This window comes from Cottoperca gobio, chromosome 6, assembly GCF_900634415.1.
Source record: "Cottoperca gobio chromosome 6, fCotGob3.1, whole genome shotgun sequence".
Lineage (NCBI taxonomy): Eukaryota > Metazoa > Chordata > Actinopteri > Perciformes > Bovichtidae > Cottoperca > Cottoperca gobio.
This window is the reverse complement of record NC_041360.1, coordinates 16,029,182-16,055,808: the sequence shown is the minus strand read 5'-3', so window position 1 is coordinate 16,055,808 and position 26,627 is coordinate 16,029,182. Positions and strand designations below refer to the sequence as shown.

The 26,627-nt window shown below is 39.5% G+C and overlaps 2 protein-coding genes across 2 annotated transcripts; one reads left to right on the top strand and one right to left on the bottom strand.

The window, feature by feature from the left end:
* Window positions 1–19,111: 19,111 nt before the first annotated feature.
* On the top strand, window positions 19,112–22,016 carry ankrd34c (ankyrin repeat domain 34C). The gene is made up of 2 exons (XM_029434361.1): window positions 19,112–19,266; window positions 20,186–22,016. The coding sequence occupies exon 2, from the start codon at window positions 20,236–20,238 to the stop codon at window positions 21,820–21,822; it is 1,587 nt and encodes a 528-aa protein (XP_029290221.1). The 5' UTR covers window positions 19,112–19,266; window positions 20,186–20,235; the 3' UTR covers window positions 21,823–22,016.
* A 512-nt stretch (window positions 22,017–22,528) lies between these two features.
* LOC115009997 (retinol dehydrogenase 11-like) lies at window positions 22,529–26,627 on the bottom strand. The gene is made up of 7 exons (XM_029434362.1): window positions 26,354–26,627; window positions 25,086–25,226; window positions 24,808–24,999; window positions 24,561–24,722; window positions 24,313–24,429; window positions 23,990–24,194; window positions 22,529–23,074 (listed from the first exon to the last, which is right to left on the bottom strand). Exons 1-7 carry the CDS (start codon window positions 26,424–26,426, stop codon window positions 22,978–22,980), a joined length of 987 nt encoding a protein of 328 aa, XP_029290222.1. The 5' UTR covers window positions 26,427–26,627; the 3' UTR covers window positions 22,529–22,977.

Here is a 26,627-nt window from a genome sequence, read left to right as displayed (position 1 = left end):
TGTGTGTGTGAGTGTGTGTGTTTGTTTGTATAGACGACCCCGCCCCTGCCTACACTGAGTTGCGTGTGTGTGTGTGTGTGTGTGCGTGTGCGTGTGTGAATGATGGCCCCGGTGCTGCTGATGGTGGGAATGCAGTGCAGCTAATCCCAGAGGAGAGCAGAGCACTGCAGAGGAGATGCTTGGCAGATCTCCCCTCATCCGTGTGACTGCTGTTGGCGGCTGGTGTGGAGAAGAAATCCGGAACTGGATCAGAAAGCGAGCCAGCCGTGTTTAATTTGCATGGGACTTTTCACACCGAGGGGAGAGATAACCAACACCAAAGCATACAGAGACGTCTGGTGTCCTTCCTCTGCCAACTGCATGCCCAGGAGAGACTATAGATAACAGGCAATAGGGTCAAAGGGTGTGAGTGTACTGGATGTGAAGCCATCCTGTTTGATTCCCATTTAAAAGACTATGTTGCAATGAATTAAAGGTGATCACCAAACTTTAAAGAGACTATTTCTAAAAAATATGATTGTTGACAAAGATACATTGACACAACAATTTGGATTTAAACTTGATTGAATCAAAGTCCTTTATTGATTCCCTGTGTAATTTCTACTATTATTTCCACCTACTTGATATAATTATTGTTACAAATTTGTTAGCAATTATGATTTAAAGAACATTAATTCTGTTAAACATGTTCGAATTAGGTGTCGGGTAAGCATAGCTAGCAACAACTGGAAGAACTTGAACTAAAGCAAAGAAAGTCTAGTTTGGTTAACTAAAGCTACTTAGAAAAAGTAGTTCAAACTATATTGTGAAATAATTATCTAATTGACTATATAGACTACATGTGATATACAATTATAACACAATATATTACCATTGCATTGAGTGCCCACTTGTTCTCAGGTCATACATAAACCAAAAAGAATTAAATACCTCACTATTCATGGGAAAGTGCAAAGAATGTCAGCGATGGTTTTGTATAGCTTTCTAGTGTCGGGTGGCGGCTGCCTTACGAATTGCAAGGGGGTTCAATTACAGTAGAAAAGCCATGGTAAAATAAATAAATATTCCTTTCCTTTTGGGGTCCAAAATAGTTTCTAGTTTTAGTAGTTAACTACACATAAAGTAGTTTAACTACTTAAATCACTACTATGCAAAAATTAATGTAGTTGAACTACCAGCAAGCTACTGCAAAATGTAATACTAGTTTAAGTACATGTAGTGTACATGTGCTCCACAACACTGATAATTAATGTTTTATCCATACTGCATCCAGCATAGTAAGTGTCTACAGTCAAATGGAGTTGTGATGCAGGTGTAAATGTTTTCAAATGATTTGCAGCTGTTTAAGAATAAAGAAAAAAGCCTTTTATGCTAAAACTTTTTTTCTAACTGTGTAATTTGTTGCAAATGTTGTAATTTAGTCATTGTAGTCTTTTATGATTTTTTTAATTCTGATAATTTGTTACTTTTACTGTTATATACTATTACCATCTTTTCCTGAGACAGAGTCAGCCCACAAAGCACAGGCGTATTTAGATAATCTCAGGACACATTTTTAACCAGTAAGAGACAGGACAGCAGCAGGAATGAGGTGGGGCCAGAGTGACATAAAACTGCTCATGGGACGTGTCCTCAAAGTTACTCAGCCTGTTGGATGCAGATGAATGCTAAATGGACCCTGAGCTGTGATAACAGGAGTGGACAGAGACTGCAGCTGGATGGCATTTTGGTTTTGATGATGAAGTGATGCAGCGATCTGCTTCATCTGAGGACATCATCTTCATCATCGTTACAAAAAACCCCGACCATTTTGTATTGGTAATATGAAGACTGAGAGTGAGACTTTTTAAAATATGTTTTTTGACCTTTGCTAAGGTCAGTTTATGTTTTTCATCATTGCTTTATTACAAAATGTTGTTCAGCTTATAATGTTGTCGAGCACATCTCCTTATCACTTTTCCAGCCCAGCTATCTATCAAATGTCTGTTGGACGGAGAACTGATAAGGGTATGTGTCTGACACTTTTCATCACTGATAACTGGACACAATATGCTGAAAAACAAAGTTCATTATTTGAACCACTGACTCGGTCATTAGGACAACCAGGTTGTAACCTTTTCAAGTTTATATATAAAATATTGCATCGATGAGCGACTTCATTTGGCCACCTGTGTCTGGCTCTCTTTTACCCGTTATTGTCATATCATTGTACTGTATCGTTGCTGTGATGCAAACAACTCATAACTCTAATATTTCAGGAAATTCTTGTTTTCATTTTTATTCAAACATTGTATAATCCTCTATGTTTCAGGCAAAACAAATCCATATTTATGGATTTCAAACCATTTCAAAAGCAGTTGGACTGAGACACAAGGGTTCACCTGACAGAACCTATTTTACTTTTACACATTTGTTAAATTCTATACGGCAGTAAGTTGATTTTGATGAACTGGTGGTTTCATCATATTTGGACTTGATTGTGAGTTTTTTATTATTTGCCAATATGCATGCTCAAATAAAGAATTTCAATCAATCTATTTAAATCCTAACACAGTGGTCACTTCAATTTTCCTTTGAGTATACAAAGTTTAATTCCAGGTCTTGTGTAATTATATTTATGAGGTGACATATTGTCAAACTCCCCCAGTTTATAATGTGTGTGCATGACTTTTTGCTCATCAGGTTTTTATTTATTTGTATGTGCTATGCAGACAAGTAACACTATCTAACATCTCAGTGCACACTCTCACACAACAATGGTGCAGGTACAGACATGATTAAAAGAGGAATCAACTAAATATGTTTTCATGGTGCTGTCCATGGTTTATGAAATGAACATCCTGTTTTCAGTTCCTTTATTTGGAAAATGCAGCAAAATGCTGCTTTGCAAACGCTGTAACAATGGTAAATGGTAAATTGACATATTGAACCTTTCTCGCTCAAAGTGCTTCTACACTACATTACAATGTTGCACTGTTACTTTATTCGAAAAGATTAAAACTACATTTCACCAAATCTAAATCCTAATTTAGTCCCATATTCACCATTTCACAGGGCTTCAAAACTCTTCTCTGAGGAGAGAAGCAGAAAGTTTACACCAAACGTTCTTCAGACTTCATGAAGCCAAATTGTGGCTCCAACATGTTTGTATTTGTTGTACTTTTTCAATAGACTGTACTTTTAACTGGAATTATAGGAGTATTATACAAAAGACTCCTGTGCTGAGATCTGGATTAGAGCCTGCAGCTGCATTAGTCGACACAAGAGGGTATTGTTCTACTACTTTTGCAGAGCAGCTTGCTGGTTTGTAGGCTACAGGTGGAATGGATGTTTCAGGACACACCAATGGTACACCCAAAAGCTCCAATAATGACATCCCTGAGAAGAGCAAATGCAATCAATTTGGATTAGGAAAATATAATCCAATTACCATTAATCATGTCAAATATGAAAGGTCGGCCAATGTCACCTGAAGTTGATCCATGGAACAGGGCAGATGCAGGGATTTAATAACCTGTGCTTTAAGCATCCTCACCTGCCAAGTGAAGGACCCTCCTGGCTGATTTGTTTGCAAAATCTTTGAAGGAACACTGTGTTCCGCCTTGATGGGCAAGACATAGCTTTTACATTTTCTAAGAATAGCTTTTATAATATTTTTTGTACAAAAGGCCAGTGGGATATTATATGCAGCTTGAATAAAAAACAACTTCTGGGCAATTATTAAGTACTGTTTGTGAGTATGTGTAGCCCAAAGAATAACTCAGTGGAGTAAAAGTGTAAAACAAAGATGCCTCACTTTATTAAAGATGTGCAGTGACACAAAACAATGATGCTGCTTTGAAGTCTTCTGATTTACTCCATCCGCCATCATGCCGCCATCATGCCACCATCATGCCACCATCATGCATTGTTATTTAGACAGGATTATAACTGGTAACTGGTGTATTTCTCTAATCCTTGGCCAAGAGCCTTCCCTTCTTATAGCACCTTGGACTGTTCAGTTACCCCAAATTATAACCAAAGATCTCAGTGTGGAGAATGTCTGAAGTTTTCAAAACAAATGAAGCTAAACTTTTAAAAGCTGATGCTGTCTCTAAGCGTCACAGCCATGATTAACACTTGCGTGCTACATAATGTTCCCTCTAATAAGAGCCATGGAAAACATGACGTGTAAAGCCATGTTGAAACTGGAAAGCTTTGGCTCATCCATTTCCTATTCTCCCGGTAACTATGGAAACTATGTATTTTAATTAAGAAATAGATTTTTGATTGCTGAAACGCTCTAGGATAATTTTGTGATTTTTGCTCTTGCAGAGACGTACATTTCTAAAAACAAACTTGTTTACTGACAACAGTGTCTGTCAGCAAAGGTCACACAGAGTTTATTTGTGAAAGTGTTCATCACAGAAGGGAGGATCCTGTCTCAAAGCGTGAGTGAATTGGCGATAATAACAGTTTCACTAAATAACAGTGCAACAGCCATCTCTGTTTCTGATACTTTTGCTTTCCATCCACATGTGCTCTGTATGTTCCTGGTGTCTGAACGTTAGTGTTTCTAATTAAAGATTGGCCGTTTGATGACGACACGAGAAAAGGTATTGGGAGAGAGGTGTTCTGTGATCTGAGATAGTCAATACATCTAAAGCTCTCTAATTAGACACAAAGACGAAAACCCATCACCATGACGACACAATAAAAAGACGAGGCGAAGGAGGACGGGTTGGTGTGCATCTCTGGAAGCAGAAAGGCCACTGTATATCACCATACATTTGGCTATAATTTTGTGATATGATCTCCGCGTCCTATTAATATCTGCTGCTAATTCATTTTGACACAGTCTTCAAATCAGCCGCGACCACATCGTGACACATGATGTCCTTTTGAATGGAATCAAAATATAGAACAGTTAATGAGATATGATTAAGTCCAGGATATTGAAGACATGAAAAATGGCCTACTCATTATTCTGTTAAGGAGGAAAAGAGGGGGAAAGATGAAGCACACCTTGAATTGAGTGGGCAGCACATCCCCATCATCTCGAGCTATAACACCATGCAGACCTCCCACTGATGCTCGGAGCTCTCCACCTCCATCTGTTGCCATGTGCTAAGTGTTTACCCAGGCATCCACTGCCTCAAATGCCACAGTGCCACAAAACCAGCTCTTTCAGACCTGCATCATCCGAACACCAGCCAACCACAGTGGACAGGCTGAATGACAGATCTTATTGAAAAAATCCCGGAGTGGATTCAGGACACCCAGAGAAGGAGCCCAGCAATTAGCTTTTGGAGAGCAGCACTGTGCCTGTTGGGACCTTTTTTTTTATCCATCTGCCTGGTATGGTGCTCAGTAGTTACTATGGCTTGACACGCGGCAAAGCGACTGCTGGCACTAATTGCTGCAATCTCTTACGTCAGAGTCGTATTCACAGGAGGAATCTATGACACCGAAGAAAAGGTTGCAGGGCTGGAACTCTACGACAACAATTTAGGGTTGATCCAAAATGCCTTTCCTTTGCGTACATGCAAATAATGAGAAGGATACGCACGAAACCAGGTATCAATCCATGACGCCTTCAGTTGAATCATCATTTGAAACCCATGTAACTCCTTATTAAATTCTGTACCTTGTTAAAGTTATTTTCCTCTAATAAATTGAGTTTGGGAGTTCCCAAGTGGTCCCAAGCTGCTCTGTGACACATTTATTTCCTCCTTTGTATGCCAAGGGATGCTGACAAGACCCGTGAAGGTGACTCGTGAGCAGTCTGCCAGTGACATCTTCATGCCTCTATACGCATCAGCTTTGACAGGAAGTCTGGCAGAGTGCTAATAAGAGATGTGCTGCCATGCATGAGCATATTTTTGCCGAATGTTCCTATTTCATACACCACCAACCAGTAAACTATAACAAGGAAAGGAGGGCAAATGCACACCCAAAGATCAGCCACCACCACACAAGCAGAACAAAGAATTAAACAATTTCAACTTTTTCTCCCATTGGATATCTGGATTTTTTAAATTCTAAAGTCTGAGTAAGGGTCAGAGACCAAAGGGCACCCCCTCCAGCATGCATGGCCTTTGCTATTCACCTTATCGACCTTTCACAAACCAAAAGCAGGAATCTATTGACCTTTCAAACTGCATATGACATACAAAGGTGTGAACAAGTTCTGTAACCCCTTAAAAGTATAGAGATAAGAGATAAGCTTAACCTTGTTGTTTCAACCCAGAAATATTTCACAAAAGTGTCACACGTAGTGTATCCTATAGGAGCACCGTAAGGAGTAGGTGCTCTTGCTAAAAAGCTGTCACTGTGGCAACAAGTAACAGTTATGGGATAATGCTAAATGCTAAAACATAATGTTACAATAGCAAAAATAAAGTGTATTAAACTCAGTCAACAGGCCCAGTAATGTACTGAATTGTAAATGGTGCATAGTCTTCATGAAGGAAGGATTTATTGCAGGACTGTTGTATAAGACTACATTAGTTGTAACTATGTATACCTAATAAACTGAGGGTATATAATAATAAGCTGATAGGCTCAACCATTCAACTCTCCCAGGGTGCTAAGCATCTCAAAAACAATATACTGTATATTTTTAAAAAAACATCTCAAGTATATCCAAAATAAATTCATAAAAGTTGAATGAAAGGAATACACACGTGATTCAAGCAGACCTGGGTACTGAAATTACATCAAAAACAAGCTAATCAGAATGATGCCAGCTGTAACTCCAACAACAAGAGTCTTATCATTTGATGTCATATTTGGGTGTGAAGTGGCTCTGTGGGAAGAGGGTTGGCACAAGACTGGATCACTTCCTCCCTCCCTTTTAAACATAATGGACCTATAAATAAAATCAGTGCAAATCCCAGCATCTTCAATCATGTCTGATCTCATCAAGAATGTGATATGTTCAGTTTTACTTCTAATCTACTACTTTTATTCCTGCTTGACTCCACCCCCCCCCCCCACATCATTTTATTGTCACATTTAAGGACAGCTCAGCAATGTGGAAGAGCCTAAAGTAGATCCGCACGCCCTCAATACTCCTGTTTCTTCTTTGTACCTAATATCTGCAGTAGCATGCACCTTTTCTGACTCTCATCAGTGTCGGAAAATGTATCAGCACTTGAAGACTGCTTGAAAAATGCCTGGTATTTGGAAGAAACTGCAGCCTTGCACAGCAAAGCAGCAAACATATGCAGACTTGTCAGCGTGAATGAAGCAATGTTCTCAGTTTCAGTGTAAGAGAAATGTCAGCATCATAAAGGCTGTGGTATTTGTTAAGGAATGTTAAAGAAACAGTTCAATGTTTTGGAAAAGAAAAGCGTTAAAAGTGTTAAATGTGCTGATCAATTTCCTAAATATGAAGCAAGAGCCAGCAGGTGATTAGCTTAGCTTAGCATAAAAACTAGAAGCTAGGGGAAACAGCTCGCCTTTTAATTTTTAATCTTTGGACAGAGCCAGGCGAGCTGTTTTCCCCTGCTTCTTCTTCTTCTTTTTTTCAAATTCAATCCAATTTGGATATTGTTATCACCAGAACAAGAAACCTGGAATTCATGTGATGGTATGTGGAAGCATCCATTGACTAGATAATTGATGGCTAATGATATGTTGATTTTTTCTATTCTAGGAAACAATGGTAATAAGACTTTTACGTGCAGCAATCTTCCGATTATTTGCCAACTGTCACATTTGAAAGGTTGAAGAATATGCTTGTGTAAAAGGTCTTTAGATGACTATTTGTGTAAGTGGTGTAATGACAGCTTTGGCAAGCTAACACATCATTATCCAACAAAAGACGCTTGATAAGATGAATGTTTTTTTTTTCTATTTGGAGATTATCACAATGACAGTTGATTGTAACACCAAAAGTGTTTTTTTTTATTGTAGAGCGTGCATGTGCTGCAGAGCTGCCGTTTGCAGGAGCAGATTGTCTTGTGATCATGCTCGCTCTGCGTGTTTCTTGGTGGTCTCCGCTGGAAGTGTGCTGCAGCGTGGTGGTCATCTCCCCTCAGAGACATGATCAGAGCACTGCTTCTCTCTAATGATGCTATTCTGGGCAGACTCACCTCCCAGCTGACAGACAGTGCTTTATTAGTTTCTTCAGGATAAACGTCTGCCTTTCCACCCTTTCCAAAGCCACATCTCAAGGGTCACTGAAGGCATCGTCCTTTATTTGGTTTATTTATAAACCCTGTCCCTGTGCCTCACTGAGCTTTTCCACACACCTGGCTGTGCATGGCTGATCACATTGATTGAGCCAAACCTCTACTAACAATGTGTGCTCAACAACAATGGCAGTGTGCCTCGAATACCTCAAAACCAATGTCTTATCTTCTTTTTTAAATGTCCTCACACCAAATGTCAATCATATATCTGTTGTCAAATGTCAGTGGCACAATGTGCCAATGTTGAGATAAAGGAGCGTAGGATATGTTTAGACAGTTATGAAATATTTTATTGTGCATGTGACTTTATCAAAGCAAAAATCTCAATTATAATGCATTATTTAAACACAATGTCAGGTGTTCATTTATTTAAGACTGTAAGAACATTTGCAGTATGTCTTTTTGTTTGGGAGAGCAGGGGAGGGCCTTTTAACATTTTTATACATATTTATTATATCAGTACGTAGCAAGACTCTTTATAAAAAAAACAGGTACATCAAAAAGGCCACTTTCAATAAAGGTGTTGCGTTTGGTCAGGCAGAGGACAACAATCCTGTCTCTGTATTCGAGTTTTATTTTTCTCATCAAACTCAGCAAGTAGTTTGTTGGACCAATATGTCTGTTTTGAGAGAGACAGAGCAAACGTGGATCTTTATAGTTGTTAGTGATTAAAAGCGTTCTCTCCTGAGAGTGTTTCAGTTTTCACCAGCCTGCAGAGAGAGAGAGAGAGAAAGTGGCAGCATTTTCTCCATTTCTTATGTTCGATATAAAGCCAAGGGAAGAGTCCAAGGAAAATATAAATAATACTAGAAAGAAGCTTACGGATTTAGTGAGTTTCAGCTCATTGTTTAGCTGTCGGCAGCAACTTTACTGTTTTGATTCGCTCTCACCGGTCTCATAGTGCTGATTTCGAAAACAGCTTTAAAAAAAAAGCTCTAAAAACCCACTGCATACTACGTGTTAAGCACCAAATGGCAGACAGTTAGTAGAGACCAAAAACAGAGCTAGAAAATAGTGAACAGAAACAAGAATGAATGATAATGTTGGTCCGTAACGGCTGGATGCGTAAAATAAGCAACTGTTCACAAGTTCACCATATTAACTTTCAAAATGACAATATGTCAATTTTGTGTTAGCAACTTGATTCTGCTGCCCCCAAGTGGCCAAAAAATACAGTTATTGCAGGTTTAAACTAAATTGAGGATGACATTATGCAGTATTAGTTACAAAAACTGACTATAGAGATATTTGGAATCAAACCCTCAAATTTAAATCATATGAACAGAAAGAATGGTAAATATATACAGAATATCTAACGATAATTATATAAAAAAACGAAGTACAAGAAGCAGAACAGTGTTTTACTGTATCTGCACATTTACTGCTTGTTTTAGTTTTCTTTTCTTTCTGATGACCCCATTCAGTTCCCTCCACAGTCCCTCATGGATTGTGCTCTGTAGTAACTGTCCTGGATTGGGAATCACATTCATCATCCCTAGAAATACACAAAGATGTTCCTCTTGTGGGTGTTACTCCCATTGGTGTGAAAAGTTTTCTACTGTGTTCAGTAGCTGTTGCAGAGAATCTGATCGTGTACTTGTGAGGTAATATGGCAGTTTAGGGGGCAAATCCTGTATTGGTGATATTTTAGATTACATACAACTCTTGAACATTTGCAGAAGAAACAAGTTCGATGCAGAGTGTGACTGAACAAGGTTTACATAATGGACATGGCATTATGAATACACATAATTATATATTGTGTACAAGATGAATAAGTTGGATAATATACCTGTTGGAATAATGAACTACGTTTGCCTCTCACCTTTACTCCTCCAAATGGTATTCCCTCTTTCATCTTATTGTCTGCTTGCCAATCATGGATAATCACACGCAAATTCTTTAGCCTTGCATAAAAAACATACTGTGTAATAATATAAAATATTTGTGACTGACAAAGATGTCATAGTGTCTGGCAATGGTGTTGTTGCTGACATTCACAGCTTCATAAATGCATAAAAAATGATTACCATACCATGACTGAGAGTCATTGTATGTGCAGCAGATGATCACAGAAAAAGAAGCTTGCAATCAGGAACCATGAACAACCCAGGAACATTTCAGTTGAGGCATTTGGGTTTTAAAAGAGCAATTAGATCAATAGCATCAGTGGGAGCAGCAGGAGGACCAGGAACTCAGCATGGCTACTTACATATTTATTTAGGGCACATCCCCTCCATCTGTGCCTGTATCAACAGTGACTCTGTAAAACAGCCACATCTTCTCATGACAGTGGAGGTACAACACTTGTGATACAACAGCGTTTTAGCTGGCACATAAAAAAGGCTCACGACCAGTAAAACCTGAATTAACATTTGCAAATGTTGCATATATTCTAATGTATAAAGTGTAATAGTTAAGATCACAGCAGCTGAGAATAGATACTAGTTCTGCAGCGGCGCAGATGTAGAGCAAGGAGCGTTTGATAAATTGCAGGTTTGGAGCTGTGTTGTCGCATTACAACTGCAGAGCGTGTAATTGATTTCACAGCGATGACCCAAAATCTTCTTTCCTGATACTTACTTACCAATTTGGGTGCAAAGACAACCACAACTGCCTTTGAGCACAAGATGAGTGAATATCTTTAAGCCCAGAGAGCTGTGTAAAGACAAGGTCTTCATGAAGCTCAATGGCGTCTTAACTGCTGCAATATTTCCTATGAAACACAACTTATTGCGCTTTTGTGTGGATACGATTTGTTGCACATCCACTGCATATTGTGCTTTGTGACCATTTTGTCAAGGCACACTTGGACAATGAAAAGCTTGGTGAACCCTTTGATCAGCACTAACAAAATCAGGTTCCCACTCGATTCAACATGCAGTGCGTCCTACTGAATAGAGAGCTGCGCCGCAGGTTGAGTCTGAGGGCAACACACAGCTAATGTGTTGCCAGAGGAGACAAATGATATAATAGCCAATAGAATGTTTTTAATGAATTACAGTACATTCATTTTGTGTGTTCATATAAGATACAGATTATACACTACGACATGACATAACATCTAATATAGATATTGACACACAATTTCCCACATTTGTCAAACCTCATATTAGGAGGAGGCACAACAGGAGAGAAGATGATAAACATGAGTCACCACATTGTGATACTGACACAGTCGTGCCATAGAAAACATCCCAGCAGCACTCTGGGTGTCTCCAACTATAATTTCAAAAGAAATGCCTCCCAACAGGAATTTTTTTGTTTCCCCTTGAAGCCAGTTTTGAGGTCAAAGCAAAGATGCGGTTGATCCCATACTCTGTCTGTGTGACCCTGCAGAATGAGGTAGTGCTCTGGTTTAGCTCTACACCGATCAGATAGGAAGTCTTTATCTGGACAGAGTGGTATACCTTTAAAACCAAAACACGATGGCGTCATCCGACCACACAAGATATCGCTCACCAAATGTGCCAACTGGAGCTCTGTCACCCTGCGTTTAGAGCCAAACTAAACTGACTCCTCTTCACACAAATGCTGGGAGAGCCCAGAGTAACAAAAAGGGCCTACACCAGTTCATCCTCTGTTTTCTCAAAAAACACTTCAAAGCAATTTATTTTTTCTAATATAACAATGGATAATATGACTATGTGTAGTGTGAAACAATAAGCACATAACTCTGTTATAGATAGAAATTAGACTTACATTCATCAGATGGCCAGAAACATGACTCCTAATGAATGATAACGTTGCTCACTCAATTTGACACTTTCATCAACAACCTTAAACAATATAAAATTAAATAATAACAGCTAGCTGCATCTATTTCAATACCTTACCTCCAGGTCATCTGGGAAGACAAAGGATTGAAGCTCTCAAAGCAGGCACTTTTATTCAAAACCCTCTTAATGACACTTCAGTGCTTTTAAAGTGGCTGTAGATGGAAGTTAGAAAGACAGAGAGTAAATGGTATTATTCTGGTTTGATTGAATCCCATGGCTGCAGTGTCTACTTGGAGAGGTGATCTCCCTCTGCGATGTAGAGTGCTGTGAGGCACAGATAACTGGTTCTTATCTGGATCTGCTCAGTCAGGTATGAGAGCTCCTGGCCCAGGGGAACACAAGGAGGGATCTCAGTGCTTTGGGCCTCATGTGCACACTGGGAACCAGGATGGAGACGATATATCTTTCCTTTAATTCAGCGCTGTGAATTTGAATTATGTTCATTATCTTCCCTGTATTTTTGCCAAAAAGCCAGATCACTGTGGTAGTGCATTATTGTCAAGCCTCTTTTGAATTTAAATCAGACGAGAAGAAGGATTAAAAGCCAGGAGAGTTGTGATTCAAGCTGAGAGAGCCTTCATTCGCTCTACCTCCTGTTGAAAACTCTGATACGAGTGCTGCCTGATCTGTGTGCGCAAACAGCAGGATGCAAACACAGGCAGCTCAGCCAATTGTGTCAGCTAAACTGCTCTGATCTAGAGAGTAAGAGAGTACGTGAGAGATACGCAGCTGATGCTATGTTTTTAACACCAGGATGCTGATTTATTTACTTTTTGCTTGCCAGTACACGCAGACATAATAAAACATCTTACAGATGATGCAACCATCCTTTAGGTCAATTCAAATCAATGTCTGCGTATTTAAATGACTATGATTGACTAAATAGTGATGTCATGCCATCAATCTGAATATTTATAGCTCAACAACCTTGAGATGGATTGGTATTAAATTCCACACAAACATCAATGATTCACTGGACAAGTCCTACTGACTTTGGTGATGCTCTGACATTTCATCTAGTACCACCAGCAGGTCCAATATTTCACTTTTGCAATGGTTTGACACCATTGTTTGTACAGACATTCATGATTCCCAGACAATAAATCCTACTGACTTTGGTGATCCCCTGATGTTTCCTCATTTATGGCTTTGAGTGAAATGTGTCAACACGTATGAACGAAGTGTACAGACAGTCAAATAAAATGCGTCCAAAAAGGTATTTCAGTATTCAGTATTACCCTATGCCATTGGTCTGAGAAATACTTCCCAGAGACTTACATTGGGAAAGAGATGTCAGTTAATCTGCGAAAAACTAGTTTTTTAAGGTAAATCATATTCTTAAGATTCTATAAATCTTTTGGTCCTAAAAGTAGGAATGAGCCTCAGACCAAGCGGCTGAACCGACACTGTAGCCAGTTCTCTTTATACATCCATGACCATGACCATGATTACCCATGGGTAATCATTAAACATTAACATTACAGCATATAATACAGCTTTTAAATCAACACACCGCTGTTCCTATAAGTACAGCCTATAACAACATATAGCATTTTCAGTCTCAAACTGGAAGCAAGGGCAAAGTGTGTGTAAAAGCAGTTCATCTCTGAGGAGTTGGAATGCGTTCAGTTTGACAGCTTTCATTGTCTCACAGCTCCTTTCTTTTAACACCCAACAATAATTACTGACTTGTGTTTGTACTCTAGGACCTGACAGCTCTTCCAACCTCCCAACACAGCTGATCAGACCCAGCTGCAACACAGTATCTTCTTGCCACGTTTTCTTATCAGGAACCTGAAGAACAATCATCTCTCGGAACAAAAGCTCCATTCACCAGCCGTTTCTTATTGGAGCAGGAGTACAGCTGGTTAAATGTATCAGAGAAGATATATAAAGAGATGTAAAGTTCATCCTACTCTAGGTTAATACTGTTTATTAAATTGCTCAGTGACTAATTACGTAGTATGTACCCAGTGGAGCATGATTCAGTGTTAAATTAATAGGTGGCAGATATCCTGCCTTACATTACAGCCATGTTGTTGATGAAGCCTCAGGTCTATTGTTAGTTCTGTCACCTAGAGAGGACTCATATTGCAGAGACCCGGCTGATTCTGTTCAGTCCTGTCATGTCTGATTCTGCAGATGAGCCCTGACATCCTCGAGGACGTACAGGAATGATTTGACGTCACCAACAACAACAGACACAGAATAAGCTCTTTCCTCACCTTGTGCTGCAGAGGAGGTGTATTTCGGTCAGAGTGCCCCATGGTGTCAAAGACGTCACAGTCTCAGTGGTGTGAACCGCAGAACTGAAGTTCTCTAACTCACTGTCAGAACATCCACTCATCCACACTGATGTACCCACATACTCTGACAGACCCAAACTTCTGACAGATGCTGCTCTGAAACAGTTTGTGATGAATTCACAGCGCAAAACACTCTTTGCTCTGAAATGTATTTAAAGCCACTAGAACATTTTCCATCTTATTCTACTAATCTGTAACTAATGCAGTTATATAACTCTATAAATGCAATTATTAATAGGTTTAGATGAACACAATCTTTAAACAAAAAGGTGTTGAAGGCCCAGTAATCACGATAAGGAGTCCCTGGACGTTTATTGATGGCTGTGTATTTTCCCTGTAGTGCTTCATTGGATACCTTATTTGACAGCAGGGAGAGGTTCTGCTGTCCGCTCAATGGGGGGGCAGATACATGGTAAGCTTTTGATTTGGTGGTTTGAACAGAGGTGTGACAGATCCTACCAAAACATCAATTTTGCCACTAATTACTTCTGCAGTTAGTGAGGTGGATGTAGGGAACCTTAAACTCTGCCCGAAACTACACCAGATCAATTGTGGGAACACTTGTCGATTAACAGGACAGGAAGAAACGCGATCATGAAATATGAAGGAGAAAGTGAGAGTGTTCGGTTTGGATATTGAAGGTAAAATTCTTAATGATGTTAACAATACTGTTATCTGTGGATATATCTTGAGCATTTGATTACTGACAGACCATTAAGGTGCCTTCTATTCCAATATCCAATTAAAGGCTCCACAACAACTCCTAATAAGTGGGGCGTAGAGTTGATAAGCAACCAATTCTGAAGCTTCAGGCCCTCTGCTTCATTAGCAGGATGTTGAGCTAAAACAGAAAATTCAACACGGAGGACATCAAAGTGCCCACTCAGCACAATGAGTATCAAACTCCTTATTAGATATGCACCAATCTCCTAGGATACAGCCAACATACACAATGATCACCCAGCAAAATGGTTTGCTGTATAATGCTCTTGAATAATGCTTTTGAGTTATGCTCTACTCAATTAATGCTCGCCAGAATGGCAGGTGTTGTTTTGCACCGCGAGATGTGAAAGAACAGAAGAAGTGATGAAGGAGAAGGAGGCAGAGGAGGAGTGATTTCAAGTAGGAAAAAAGTAGCACTTCTCAATATGAAAAGATCAAAGTGTCTGAAAATGTGTTATACTTCACGGGACATAATCATGTGTGGATGAGTAAAAAAATAATAACTTGCAGCATATGTGAGGGGTGGCAGGTTTTTAAGCTGCACTGGAGGCATTTTTCCTAAATCTGCCGAGGTAGGAGGGAGGCATGGAGCAGTCCGGTGCAAAGCTGCAGCAGGGTTCGTGCCAGTTCATTGCTGTCGCAGCCCACACATTCGCTTGATACAATCGCAGAGACACCAAATGCCATGAGAATGTCAAACTCAGTGTTTAAAGGTACAACCAGCACAGAGGAAGAAACACAAACAAGCACCACAACAACAAAGGATGTACGCTCTGGGAAAATCAACTTCTGTGTTGAAATGCAAATGTCGTTGTCAAGATGGAAAATCAAATGTATCAATCAAAAAAAAGATCTCCCTCATGAGTTAAATGTATAAAAACAACTTGAGTAGATTTTCTTCTGTATTTATAATATCAAAAGACAGCAGCAAATTTTTTTACGACGGAAGATTCAGATCAGCTCTGCAGGACTGTGCTCCATTTAAATTACAGTACACAGTCTCCCAATGTTAAACAGTGTACAGCATAGAAGATTATATTCTGTAGGTCACGATTTAATACTTTAAAAGCAAAGTTTGACATTTTACGAAACAATTTGTTTTCTTGCCAAGAATTAGATGAGAAGATTGATACCATGTCTGTACCAAGCAGCAAGACAATGTGGAAGTGCCTCCCTGGTATCAAAAAGGAGTCCTGTTGTATAGAAGTCTATGAGAAAATTATCGTACATCTCACTTGAATCTCTCAATTGCTAGTTTCAAATTTTCTTCAATACATCATGATGTTCCTTTTGTAAAGTATGGTCCAATTTACAGTACAAAAGGTCGTTACCACGGTTTTGTCTGGCTCTCCAAATTTTTGTCTTACAACTTTAACTCTTTCACAGCGTGTGTCAGTTCACGAAAGTTAATTGTAACATTTAGTTCGCCTGAGAATTTCACTTTCAGCATTAATTTGTACTTCTAAGTTAGGTGTTATGGCAGTCCACACAATGGTTGTGTCTCATTCTTTAAAACAGCCAGTTTGTTTTGTTATGATGCTTTTAAACTATTTACATTCTAGGATTTGACCCTTGACCCCTTTGAAGTCAGAAAGATGTGTGCCATTGTTTGGCTTGAGTAAAACCTGAGAACAAGTTACAATCTGTTTTGCCTAATTTAATTATTGATTGTGAGGCATAATCTGTAATCTGAGGTAAAATCAAAGTTTTACCAAGAACCTCACAGATTTCACTGAGAAAGTGGATTATTTGTCTTTATTGAGCTTTCATATTTGTCAACTTCAGAAATCAAATAAAGAGAATCTGCAATACATCCATATTAAAAGATAATACTAGGCTTTGAGAATCACATATAGTATGCAAGTGGCATGGGATTGTAAAAATGAAAGTCTAAAAATACATCTGTGACATATCAGTACCACATTTCTCAAAGATGAACTGACTGAATCAGTGAAGCCAGACATTTAATCATCATAAGATTTGAAAACCAGACATGGTGGCCAATTCAGGGTCTGGTACCATGATAATCAAGTGCAGGTTTCATATATTAATTTTGATCTTATTTCCATTTTCATTTTACTTGAATCAATTTTCTTTCTTTTTTTTGAAACACTGACGTTGGTTAGGGCAGTACATCAGGCTTTCTGTCGCTGACTACTTTAGGAGAGATTGTGATCAGACTCTAAATTTGATAACTGTTGATAACTTTTACATATACTTTGACAGGATCTATAAATACTCTTCGAACTACTGTAAGACTGTTGAGTAGAAATCTCTCAATGCAGACTGGAGAATAGATTATATTTAGAAAGAAGGGAGGAAGAGCAGCAGCTGTGATGTAAGATATCTGAAAATGGAAACTAGTCCCAGGGGTGACAGCGCTTATTCTCTCCTCTTTAATTATTTATTTTCCCTTTAATAGACCGACGACGACAGCATTGTTGGGGCAAAGATCACGCTGCATGAGGACTGCTGACGTTCCTGTTGCTCCAAGTGTTAATGAATGTGTCTTGGCTTGGTCTGCTCCCAGCTCCATCATGTCTCTGTGGACAGCAGGTCTGTCCATGATACAAGTAATATCCAATCAAGTGCACATAGATTTTAAACATTCTACATCATGCAAATAACAGTTGCACTTAAGGTTTTCTACGTCCAAAATAATAGAATCAAACTGTTACTTTAAGGGTGCATTACATCTCGCTTTTTCCAGATGTAGCAACAATATTTTATACATGTATTTTATTATGAATAAAGATATTTGATTAAATCAAGATCATATCTTTGCACATTTCTATTACAGCGTCTCTTGAATGGTAGGGACCCATTCGTTGACAACTGTATATGCTGTTTCTCCACTTTCTCCACGTGCCTCGTAAACAACACGTCCCCGGGGGCTGAAAAGGCAATCACAGGTGAGAAATCACTGCCAGCATTTACAACTGGAGTCCTGAGACGTCAAGTGTTTGGATAGGTCATGAAGTGATTAGTTCCAGTCTCAGAGGAAAAGAGCAGGGGTCAAAGGACTAATGATTGAACGTGGTGGAAGCTGCTTGTGCAAGTGAAAAAAAAACCCACCACCATCAAAAAAGTATTTGAGTAAATGCCACAAAAGCCTTGCGGTCCTTGGTGGAATGTTATGTGTCTGATTTACCTGTTCCTCGCAGGGCTGAGAACATCACTGTTCTCATTAGAAACTGCTTCTGTGCTGTCTCATAGCAACCTAAAAATAGAAATGTCCCTATTAGGCTGTATAGCTGTGATGGCTGCTACAAGTTTTGGCCTCTTTAATTGTGCAGTATATATATATATATAGGTGTGGAATATTTGTGCTCTATTTCTTTGTTTCTTGAGCAGTGAAACAAGCCAATCAGCGACACGATTGGTTGGAGATTTGCATAAATAAACTCAAATTATTAATTGATTTTATATTATTTTAATCACTGCTTATGAAATATGATTTTGCGATGAATGTGTAAGGAAGCCCATGAATGTACCATAAAGGCATTTCCTGCAAGAAACAGTGTGACGGGGATCCAGAACAGATTCCTTTGTCATATTTTAAATGAATGTTGTTCCCTCTGCCCTTTAATACATGGCAGATAGGAAGACTGTCTTTAATCTAACAGCTGGCACTGATGTTCACACTGCAGACAGATTAAATCGTATGTATAGAACAGGGTTACTATCTAAGGCATGGATTCACACATAAAAAAAACATAACTAAATTGCTATTCCCTCATTTCCGTCATGTGTCCTGTTCCTTTCATTTACAAATTGTCCCTTTGAAATTATTCAAATAAAATACACACACGCAGAATATTTACATGTGTTTGGGAGGTAACACTGGATTTGTTTGTGTGCTGCAGATCTAAAGATCAATACAGAGGTTTTCATCAGACGCAATTTATTTTTGGTCGACTCTGACGTCAAGAGAATACACGTTTCATTCAACAAGCAAGAAAGTAAGTTATTTATAACCTGCAGCATCTCCAGGTTGTGATCCTTGAGTGCGCAGTGAAAGGAATACTCCCCATTGGACTGATGTAGTGAGCCTCCATAACAAAAGCCACACAGCTCATGTGCTATGGTGCCAAAGAGGTACGGCGCCCTGTCACCTAAACTAGGACGAGTCGATGGGAAGAGTCGCAGCTGAAAAATAGGGATATTGCGAAGAACTGCAAAAAACTTTCTCTTTTGAATCATTAATTTCTCCCGATTTCTTCCCTCTTACATGACAAAGCAATGGGTACTTTGAGCATGGAAACCCTCTCTTCTGAACAGGTAAGAGACATTAAGACGCTCTGCGAAAATATCAAACTACAAAATGATTGAAAACGAAGGTTAATTAATTCAACTTTAAATGTCGTTATTTTTGAGTCGCTGCTTTCTTCATCCTAAAGGAGGCTGGTAAAAATAGATTAACCTATTACATTACTTAACATAAGATGTATGTATAATGTTATATAATGTTCATATTTACATAATAAACACAATTTCAAATGCAGGATTTAACGGAGAATCAGACGACCAACCCATTCATTTGCAATGGAGCGCGTTTCTGTCGCCAAGTTTTACAAAATGAGAACCATGGACAGCGACTCTTACGCTTCACAGGGTGCCGATATTTAGTGTCGCCTGTCTAAAAGGATTATTGTCACTAGTTTAATTTTAGACAAAGAAAATCACGTTTTCCTACAGTTTCTGTGACATGTTTTTTAATCAGATGAACACGGCTGGTGTTTTTGCGCACTTAAAGGTTGATGGATGCTTTTGTTCGTCGTTCTTTGTCATTTACATAAATATCAAGACACAAGACAATCTGCTGTCGCGACAGAGATAATGAGATGAACTTTGATTCATAATCCAAATATTATAATCATGCATCAGTATTTATGTTTGTGAATCTAACAGGTGTCGCTACCTTGCTGTATGGACATGATTTTGGGGCCTGATCAGTTTCCACTTTGTAAAAATATTTTTTGTACACATTTCCTTCATTTCAATTATTATATAAGGAATCCATTTCCTATATCAGAAATATATAACAGTAAGTTATATGTATAATCTTTCAATTGAAACAGACTGCCACCTGCTGGTGGTGATGATTTATCAAAAACATTACTAGCAACAAACAACATGAGTCTTAAATCATAAAGATGTTTTCAATGTACGCTGAACTACTTCACTGATTTGTTCAAAGGCTTGTGAGCTGTAAGTTCAACGCTGGGAAGATCTGTGATTGTCTGGGAGATGGCAGATATACTGGAGCTGCGGACAGATGGAAACTCACTCCTGAAGGCAGTATGGCTCAGACGCTTGAGACTCACCAGGCTCCTGTTGGAAGGAGGTGCATACATCAACGAGAGCAACGAACGTGGAGAGACGCCCCTCATGGTGGCCTGCATGTCCACACACACTGACCAGCAGAGTGTGAGCAAGTCAAAGCTGCTGAAATATTTGCTGGACAACCAGGCAGATCCCAACATACAGGACAAAGCCGGTAGGACAGCTCTAATGCACGCCTGCATCCACAGGGCAGGGCACGAGGTGGTGGATCACCTGCTGAGCAATGGAGCTGATCCCAGTCTGGAGGACAGGAGCGGGGCCTCAGCCTTGGTCTACGCCATCAACGCAGTTGATAAGGAGACACTAAAGCTGCTCTTGGATGCTTGCAAAGCTAAAGGCAAGGAGGTCATCATAATCACCACAGACAAGTCACCGTCTGGCACTAAAACTACGAAACAGTACTTAAATGTCCCCCCATCACTAGAGCTGGATGAGAGGTCCTCCCCAGAGTTCTGCACCTCTCCGTCTGATATTATTGTCACTGCATCTCCCACATCTTTGCAAGAGCAACAAGACAAAGTCTTCAGTTTTCAGACCAAGTTGAAAACTTCTAGTTCAGCTTCAAAGCTCGCAAACGGGCCCACGTCTCCAACACGCCGGACTGCAAACCCCAAACGTGCACGTTTGCCTCAGCTGAAGAGGCTGCAATCAGAGCCTTGGGGGCTGATTGCTCCCTCAGTCCTGGCTGCAGCCGCCGCCCATGAGGAGAGTAAGAAAGCCAGCTCTGATGAGGACGTTGTTGCAGGTGTCAACGGACTCTCTCTGAGTAAGAGGTCGACTTTATCTCGACAGAGCAGTGTGGATGGGAAGGACAGCTTATTCCCACTGGTGGGCGAACAACCCTGCAAAATGACAACCTCTATATCAGTTCCTCCAACGTCCAAAGCATCATATGAGCGATCTGTGGGCCAGCACCAGCTGCTTGCACGGCGCAGTACTGTGCCCATAGAGGAGACCAGCAGCTGCAGCAGTGGACTCGCCAGTCTGAGAGACACAATGCAGAGGAGACATCTTGGGAATGATCACTATGACTCAGACTCACAGCTCTACTCAGGCTCTGCCATGTTAGACTCTCCTAAGGTCCCAGGAGAGCGAAGGAAATTAAACACTTCTCCACTAGCGATGATGACCAGCTCCAGAGAATCGCTAGACAGCAACACCAGCCCATCTTCTCCCAGTACAGCACGCAGACGGGCACCTGGCCTCCTGGAGAGAAGAGGCTCGGGCACACTGCTGCTGGACCACATCTCCCACACCAGGCCCGGCCAACTGCCCCCTCTCAACATCAACCCCAACCCTCCCATTCCTGACATCGGGGCTAGTAGCAAGCCCTCCTCACCTCTGGCCACAGGTATTAGATCTATAGCTCCAGTAGCACCAAACACACCAAAGAGAGGCGGCCTCATGTCCAAGAAGAAACTTGTGAGAAGGCACTCTATGCAAGTGGAGCAGATGAAACAGCTTTCTGATTTTGAAGAGCTGACTCATTAGTTAGTGATGGTGTTTATGCAGCACTTATTGTGAGAGTAGAAATGTTAATACCATAAATTATCAGGATGTACATCCATAGGTTCAGCTGTGTACTCACAGCCATCTAGATGTTGAATAATGTATAATTTATAATATATATGTATACATATACATATATATATATATTGAAACTGAGCAATATAGATAGACTTCCTCCCTGTGTTACACCCAACCTGAAGGATTATCTTTTGACTTCACAACATCTGCTGTATATGTATTACAGTTTTGAATGTAAATGCCAAGAAATGGTACTATTCCTCTGAACTATCTCTCTTACATGATAATGTACTGCGTAGGGAACATACAGGGTCCATTTGTAGCCAGCAGGCCACTTAGGTGCACATTGTGCATATGTAATTAGTACCATTAATGGACTTTCTTTTGAAAAGAAACATGTGATGCACTTCTTCGTCCGAGATGTAGCTTTGAGTAAGATGAAATTTGACTGTTTGTAGCAAATTTGTACAAAGTGCCTTCCAGATATATAAACCTAAAAAAAATTAAAAAAATTAACAGATACATTTAATGTATTAGGAGCATTTTTAATTCATGATCCAAAATGTGTTTTATTTCACTGTTGGTCTCACATGGAACAATATGAAGACTCAGAATATACGAGATGTGAATGAATGCAAAATATGCCTTAAGAAACAGGTACAACGATGGGCTATGTATAACAGCACTTTATTGCCCAGGGGGGGAAAAATGTTGCTATTAACAGTGTTACAAAAACCTTCAACGCACACATAATTCTTATATGATGAAATCAAGTAACATTGAATGACATTCAAGCCCTTAGTCAACACAGACATTGGTGAAACGCTAATGGCAATCAAAACTAAATATCATACAGCTTCCATGTGACTTACCTGTGAAGCATTGCTTCTGTTTAAATGAAATCCATAGTATTTTTGCAAGTAGTTTGTTGTATATTCTGAATAAATGTCTATCCCTTGTGATTTTCTGTCTCTTTACTCATTTGTCACATTAAGTAGGAGCTCAGCTGATAGTAACCACACAGATGCTCATTAGAAAGAGCACCAGTCCTTCCTCAGGCCACTTGGCAGTCCTTTGGTACTATGAAGATGATGACGATCATCACCGATGTCACCACGATTATGTCAGACTAACCATAGACGCACTCAGATCCCACAGCTTCTTGGCAGCTTCATCATCCAGACCCTGAGGGGCGGCTGTTTTAGGGGCGCAGTCGCTGTAATCAGTGCAGAATTGACTGTTAAACATGGGACTCCATCCGTTACTACAATGCTCATTCAGTTCCAAGAAGAAGTTCTCATTCTGGATACAATGATGAATAAGGATGGGAATCGCAGGGTAACATACAATACAATGATAATGTAGATGATGCTGTGATAAGAAACATATTGACAGATTTCCCTGTCTATTAGGAGGAAAACATACCGCTGCCATTTTTCCACAAAACGGGATTCAATTAATATTTTATATTTATTTGCCTCAAAAGCCCCAGATTTACTCAGTGGCTTCAGTTGAGTCCTGTTTTATTACCTGATCTTGACGCCCAGTCTTGAAAATCTAGTTTTACAGTTGTGCTGATCGATATTATTTATACAACAATATGAATATGAAATGACTACTGTGCTGTATATGAAAGCCATCACAAATAGTTATGACTCAACTCTGCTGTCCCCCTCAGCTTTATGGAGCCTTTTAATCTATTTTAGTTAAATATCTTGGTCTTCTGGCTCGCAGCTCAGCTCTCAATAACTAAGTTTCCACCTACAGCAGGCGGCTCTATGCTACCTGCCAGCACCAAACGACATGTTAGCGACATGCTGGTGAACATAGTAGAGAATTAAGCAGATATTTCCCTAGGGAGTCAGTTGGAGAGCAATAAAAAACAGTGAATCTTGGACAAACATTCATCAGGTGTCCAGGAACATCAAACCAAAATCAACACTAATGTTACTCTGTGACGGCTGGATAGACAATTGTTTGCTAACACATTGGGCCCAGCACATAATTGCCAGTGTATCATATAAGGTAGAAGATAGCTGTAGCAAATTACAACAATGACTGCATTTCATACGTCGGTTTAGTTTAGTCCTCTAATAATGGAGCCACCATCCACTGATTTACAAAGACTGACCTGTAGTAGAGTCCACTTTCATTCTGCAGGCTTTCCTCCACAGCGCAGTGGATGGTGGTCTGAGCCCCTTCTGTTGGAGACTTGATAAGAAACATGAATGGTGTGTATACAACTCTCTTCCAAATGGGCATTGTGGGCCAGAAGTGTCGGCCGAGCTCCGTCCAGATCACTCCAGGGTGGAGGCTGTAAGTCGTTACTCCGGTATCTGCAAAATGACAAGACATATAGGACATAATGTATCCACGTCATTCACATAATCTAAGAGTTGACAGTTTATTAAATACTGCATTATGTCTGGTGTGAGATATAAAAGCTTTCAATACCTTGCAGCCTGTTAGCCAGCTCCCTTGTAAAGAGGACATTAGCTAGTTTACTTTGTGAATAGCTTTTCCAAGGGCTGTAATCTTTCTCCTGATGTACGTCATTAAAATAGATTTGACCTGTTGAGTGAAAGCAGTATTCACAGATGAGGCATTTAATATTAAATGACACCGAAAGGTCGACATTTGTGAGGAGGAATAAAAGTCTCTCTACATCTCTTCAAGTGAAATAGTAAAGAGAAAAATTGCACCTCTTTTATGAGCTAAACTGGAGACATTGACGATGCGGCTCGGGGCTGACTTCTTCAGGAGATCCAACAGGCAGTTTGTTAAAAGGAAGTGGCCCAGGTGGTTCACACCAAATTGCATTTCAAAGCCATCTTCAGTCTGCCATTTTGGACAGCTCATAATACCTAAAAGTTATAAATAAAAGTAAATAAAGCTGTTGGCATGTGGTAAATCACACCATCACGGGTTAGACGTGATTAATACATCTACCTGCATTATTGATGAGAACATCCAGCCTCTCTTCACTTGCTAGAACATCTTTGGCTAGTTCTCGCACCGACTGAAGAGATGCCAAGTCCAACTTTCTGACAACAACATTATTATTTCCGCTCCTCTTCTTCACCTCTTCTGCAGCTTTATTGGCTCTGTCCATGTCTCTACAGGCCAGAATGACTCTCGCTCCTGTAACACAGCAGCACATCGTGTAGGTTTCAAATGAAAATCACATATTTAAAGGCGAGAATATGAAATCAGGATAAGTCACTTACCCCTTCTAGCCAGGTCTACAGCGGTTTCTTTGCCAATCCCAGTGTTGCCTCCGGTGATCAGGACGGTCTTTCCGTCCAACGAGGCTTTGCTGCTACAAACTCCACCTGCCATCCATTTCTTTACACCGAAAAGTCCCACTCCTGTAAGAAAGTCCACACAGTTCAAATGTTTCTTCACATTTCATAGACAACTGAGAGAACTGTCCACAACGCTGCATGTTTTTATTTTGCACCAAAATAATCTCAAATGTCAAAGGTTTTAAATTCAATTAATAATTTCAGTCAATGCTAAATATTGGCTTAAAAGAATTGACTGGAATTGAAAAATAAAAAATGACTAGAGACTCTCAAAATAAGTGTAGTGTATTATTTTTGTTTTGTTTTTTTAAATCACTGTAATTAAACAACTATTTTAAGAAATCAATTTACGCTCTGGGAAATTTTGATTTACTTTTCTTTTTTTTTACATTTCATAGATTAAAGGATTAATCCAATACATCAATTTCTTTCAATATTTAAGCACATCTTTCTACACTACATCTACAAAAACTCAAAACTTTATAACTTTGTTTTGCCTGTTTGTGTAATGCAGTCTTATCTGTCTGTATTTCATGTTTTAAGTTAATTGTGCCTTTCTTGAAGGTTCCTTTCTTAAAAGGATCACAATGTTGAATGAAATGTTTGCTTTATTGTGTCATAACAATTTAATTACTGTATATGTCAGGGCTGTCTTGTATTTACCTGTATTGTTGTAAAATAGGCTTTCCACCCAACCCTCTTTTAATAACATACTTTACACCATGTGACCACAATCAAGGCAGTAATCCGATCAGTCATTTATATAACTATAATACAAACTCATGTTCTTCATTTAAACTATGGGCTAATAAACAAGTACTAATGTTGCAGCTGTGGCCTAATGCAAGCAATTACAGAGGAAGAAACCAAAAAATTAACATGTTAAACCATTTAAAAAAATACTTGGTTTAAACGTTAAATAATTAATCTTTTGACAATATGAACTTAATGCAAAATTAATGGAAGTTTAATTGTAATTTTCTAAGCATGCATTCACACTTCACACATAACAACAACCAGTAAACAGTGCCAGTGTATGAGCACCGTCCATTAAGTGCATCCTCCCAGACTGCACAGTATATTATCAGGCATTAGCGTACAGGCAGGCTAAGTGAGAGAGCACACAGACTACTAGACTATAAAAGATAACGTTAGTTGTTGTTTCTTCCAAAAAAAGGAATTAGGCCTACCTGTTACTGTGATCGCAGCAATAGTTGTAGGATACTGGGTAACAAATGACCTTATCGCTGTGAAGTTCTGCATTGTCCTGCCAATCCTGACACTGTTTATACAACCTAATTAATACAATATACAATATTTCCCTGTTGAAGTCCGATCAACGCGTTTCCTCTGTATTTCTGTTAAAACACGATCCCTTTAGCATGAGCTAAAACAACTACAGAGACCAACAATAATACAAGTACAGTAGACGGCTACATAAGACACATGCTTCCTACAGGAAGT

Bases quoted from the DNA above. Each gene is read 5' to 3' on its own strand.
- ankrd34c (XM_029434361.1), top strand. From the start codon at position 20,236: ATGGCAGATATACTGGAGCTGCGGACAGATGGAAACTCACTCCTGAAG.
- LOC115009997 (XM_029434362.1), bottom strand. From the start codon at position 26,426: ATGCAGAACTTCACAGCGATAAGGTCATTTGTTACCCAGTATCCTACA. The intron at 25,227-26,353 runs GTAGGCCTAATT...ACTTTCTTACAG, and splicing joins TGCTGCGATCACAGTAACAG to GAGTGGGACTTTTCGGTGTA. The intron at 25,000-25,085 runs GTAAGTGACTTA...GCTGTGTTACAG, and splicing joins TGTAGACCTGGCTAGAAGGG to GAGCGAGAGTCATTCTGGCC.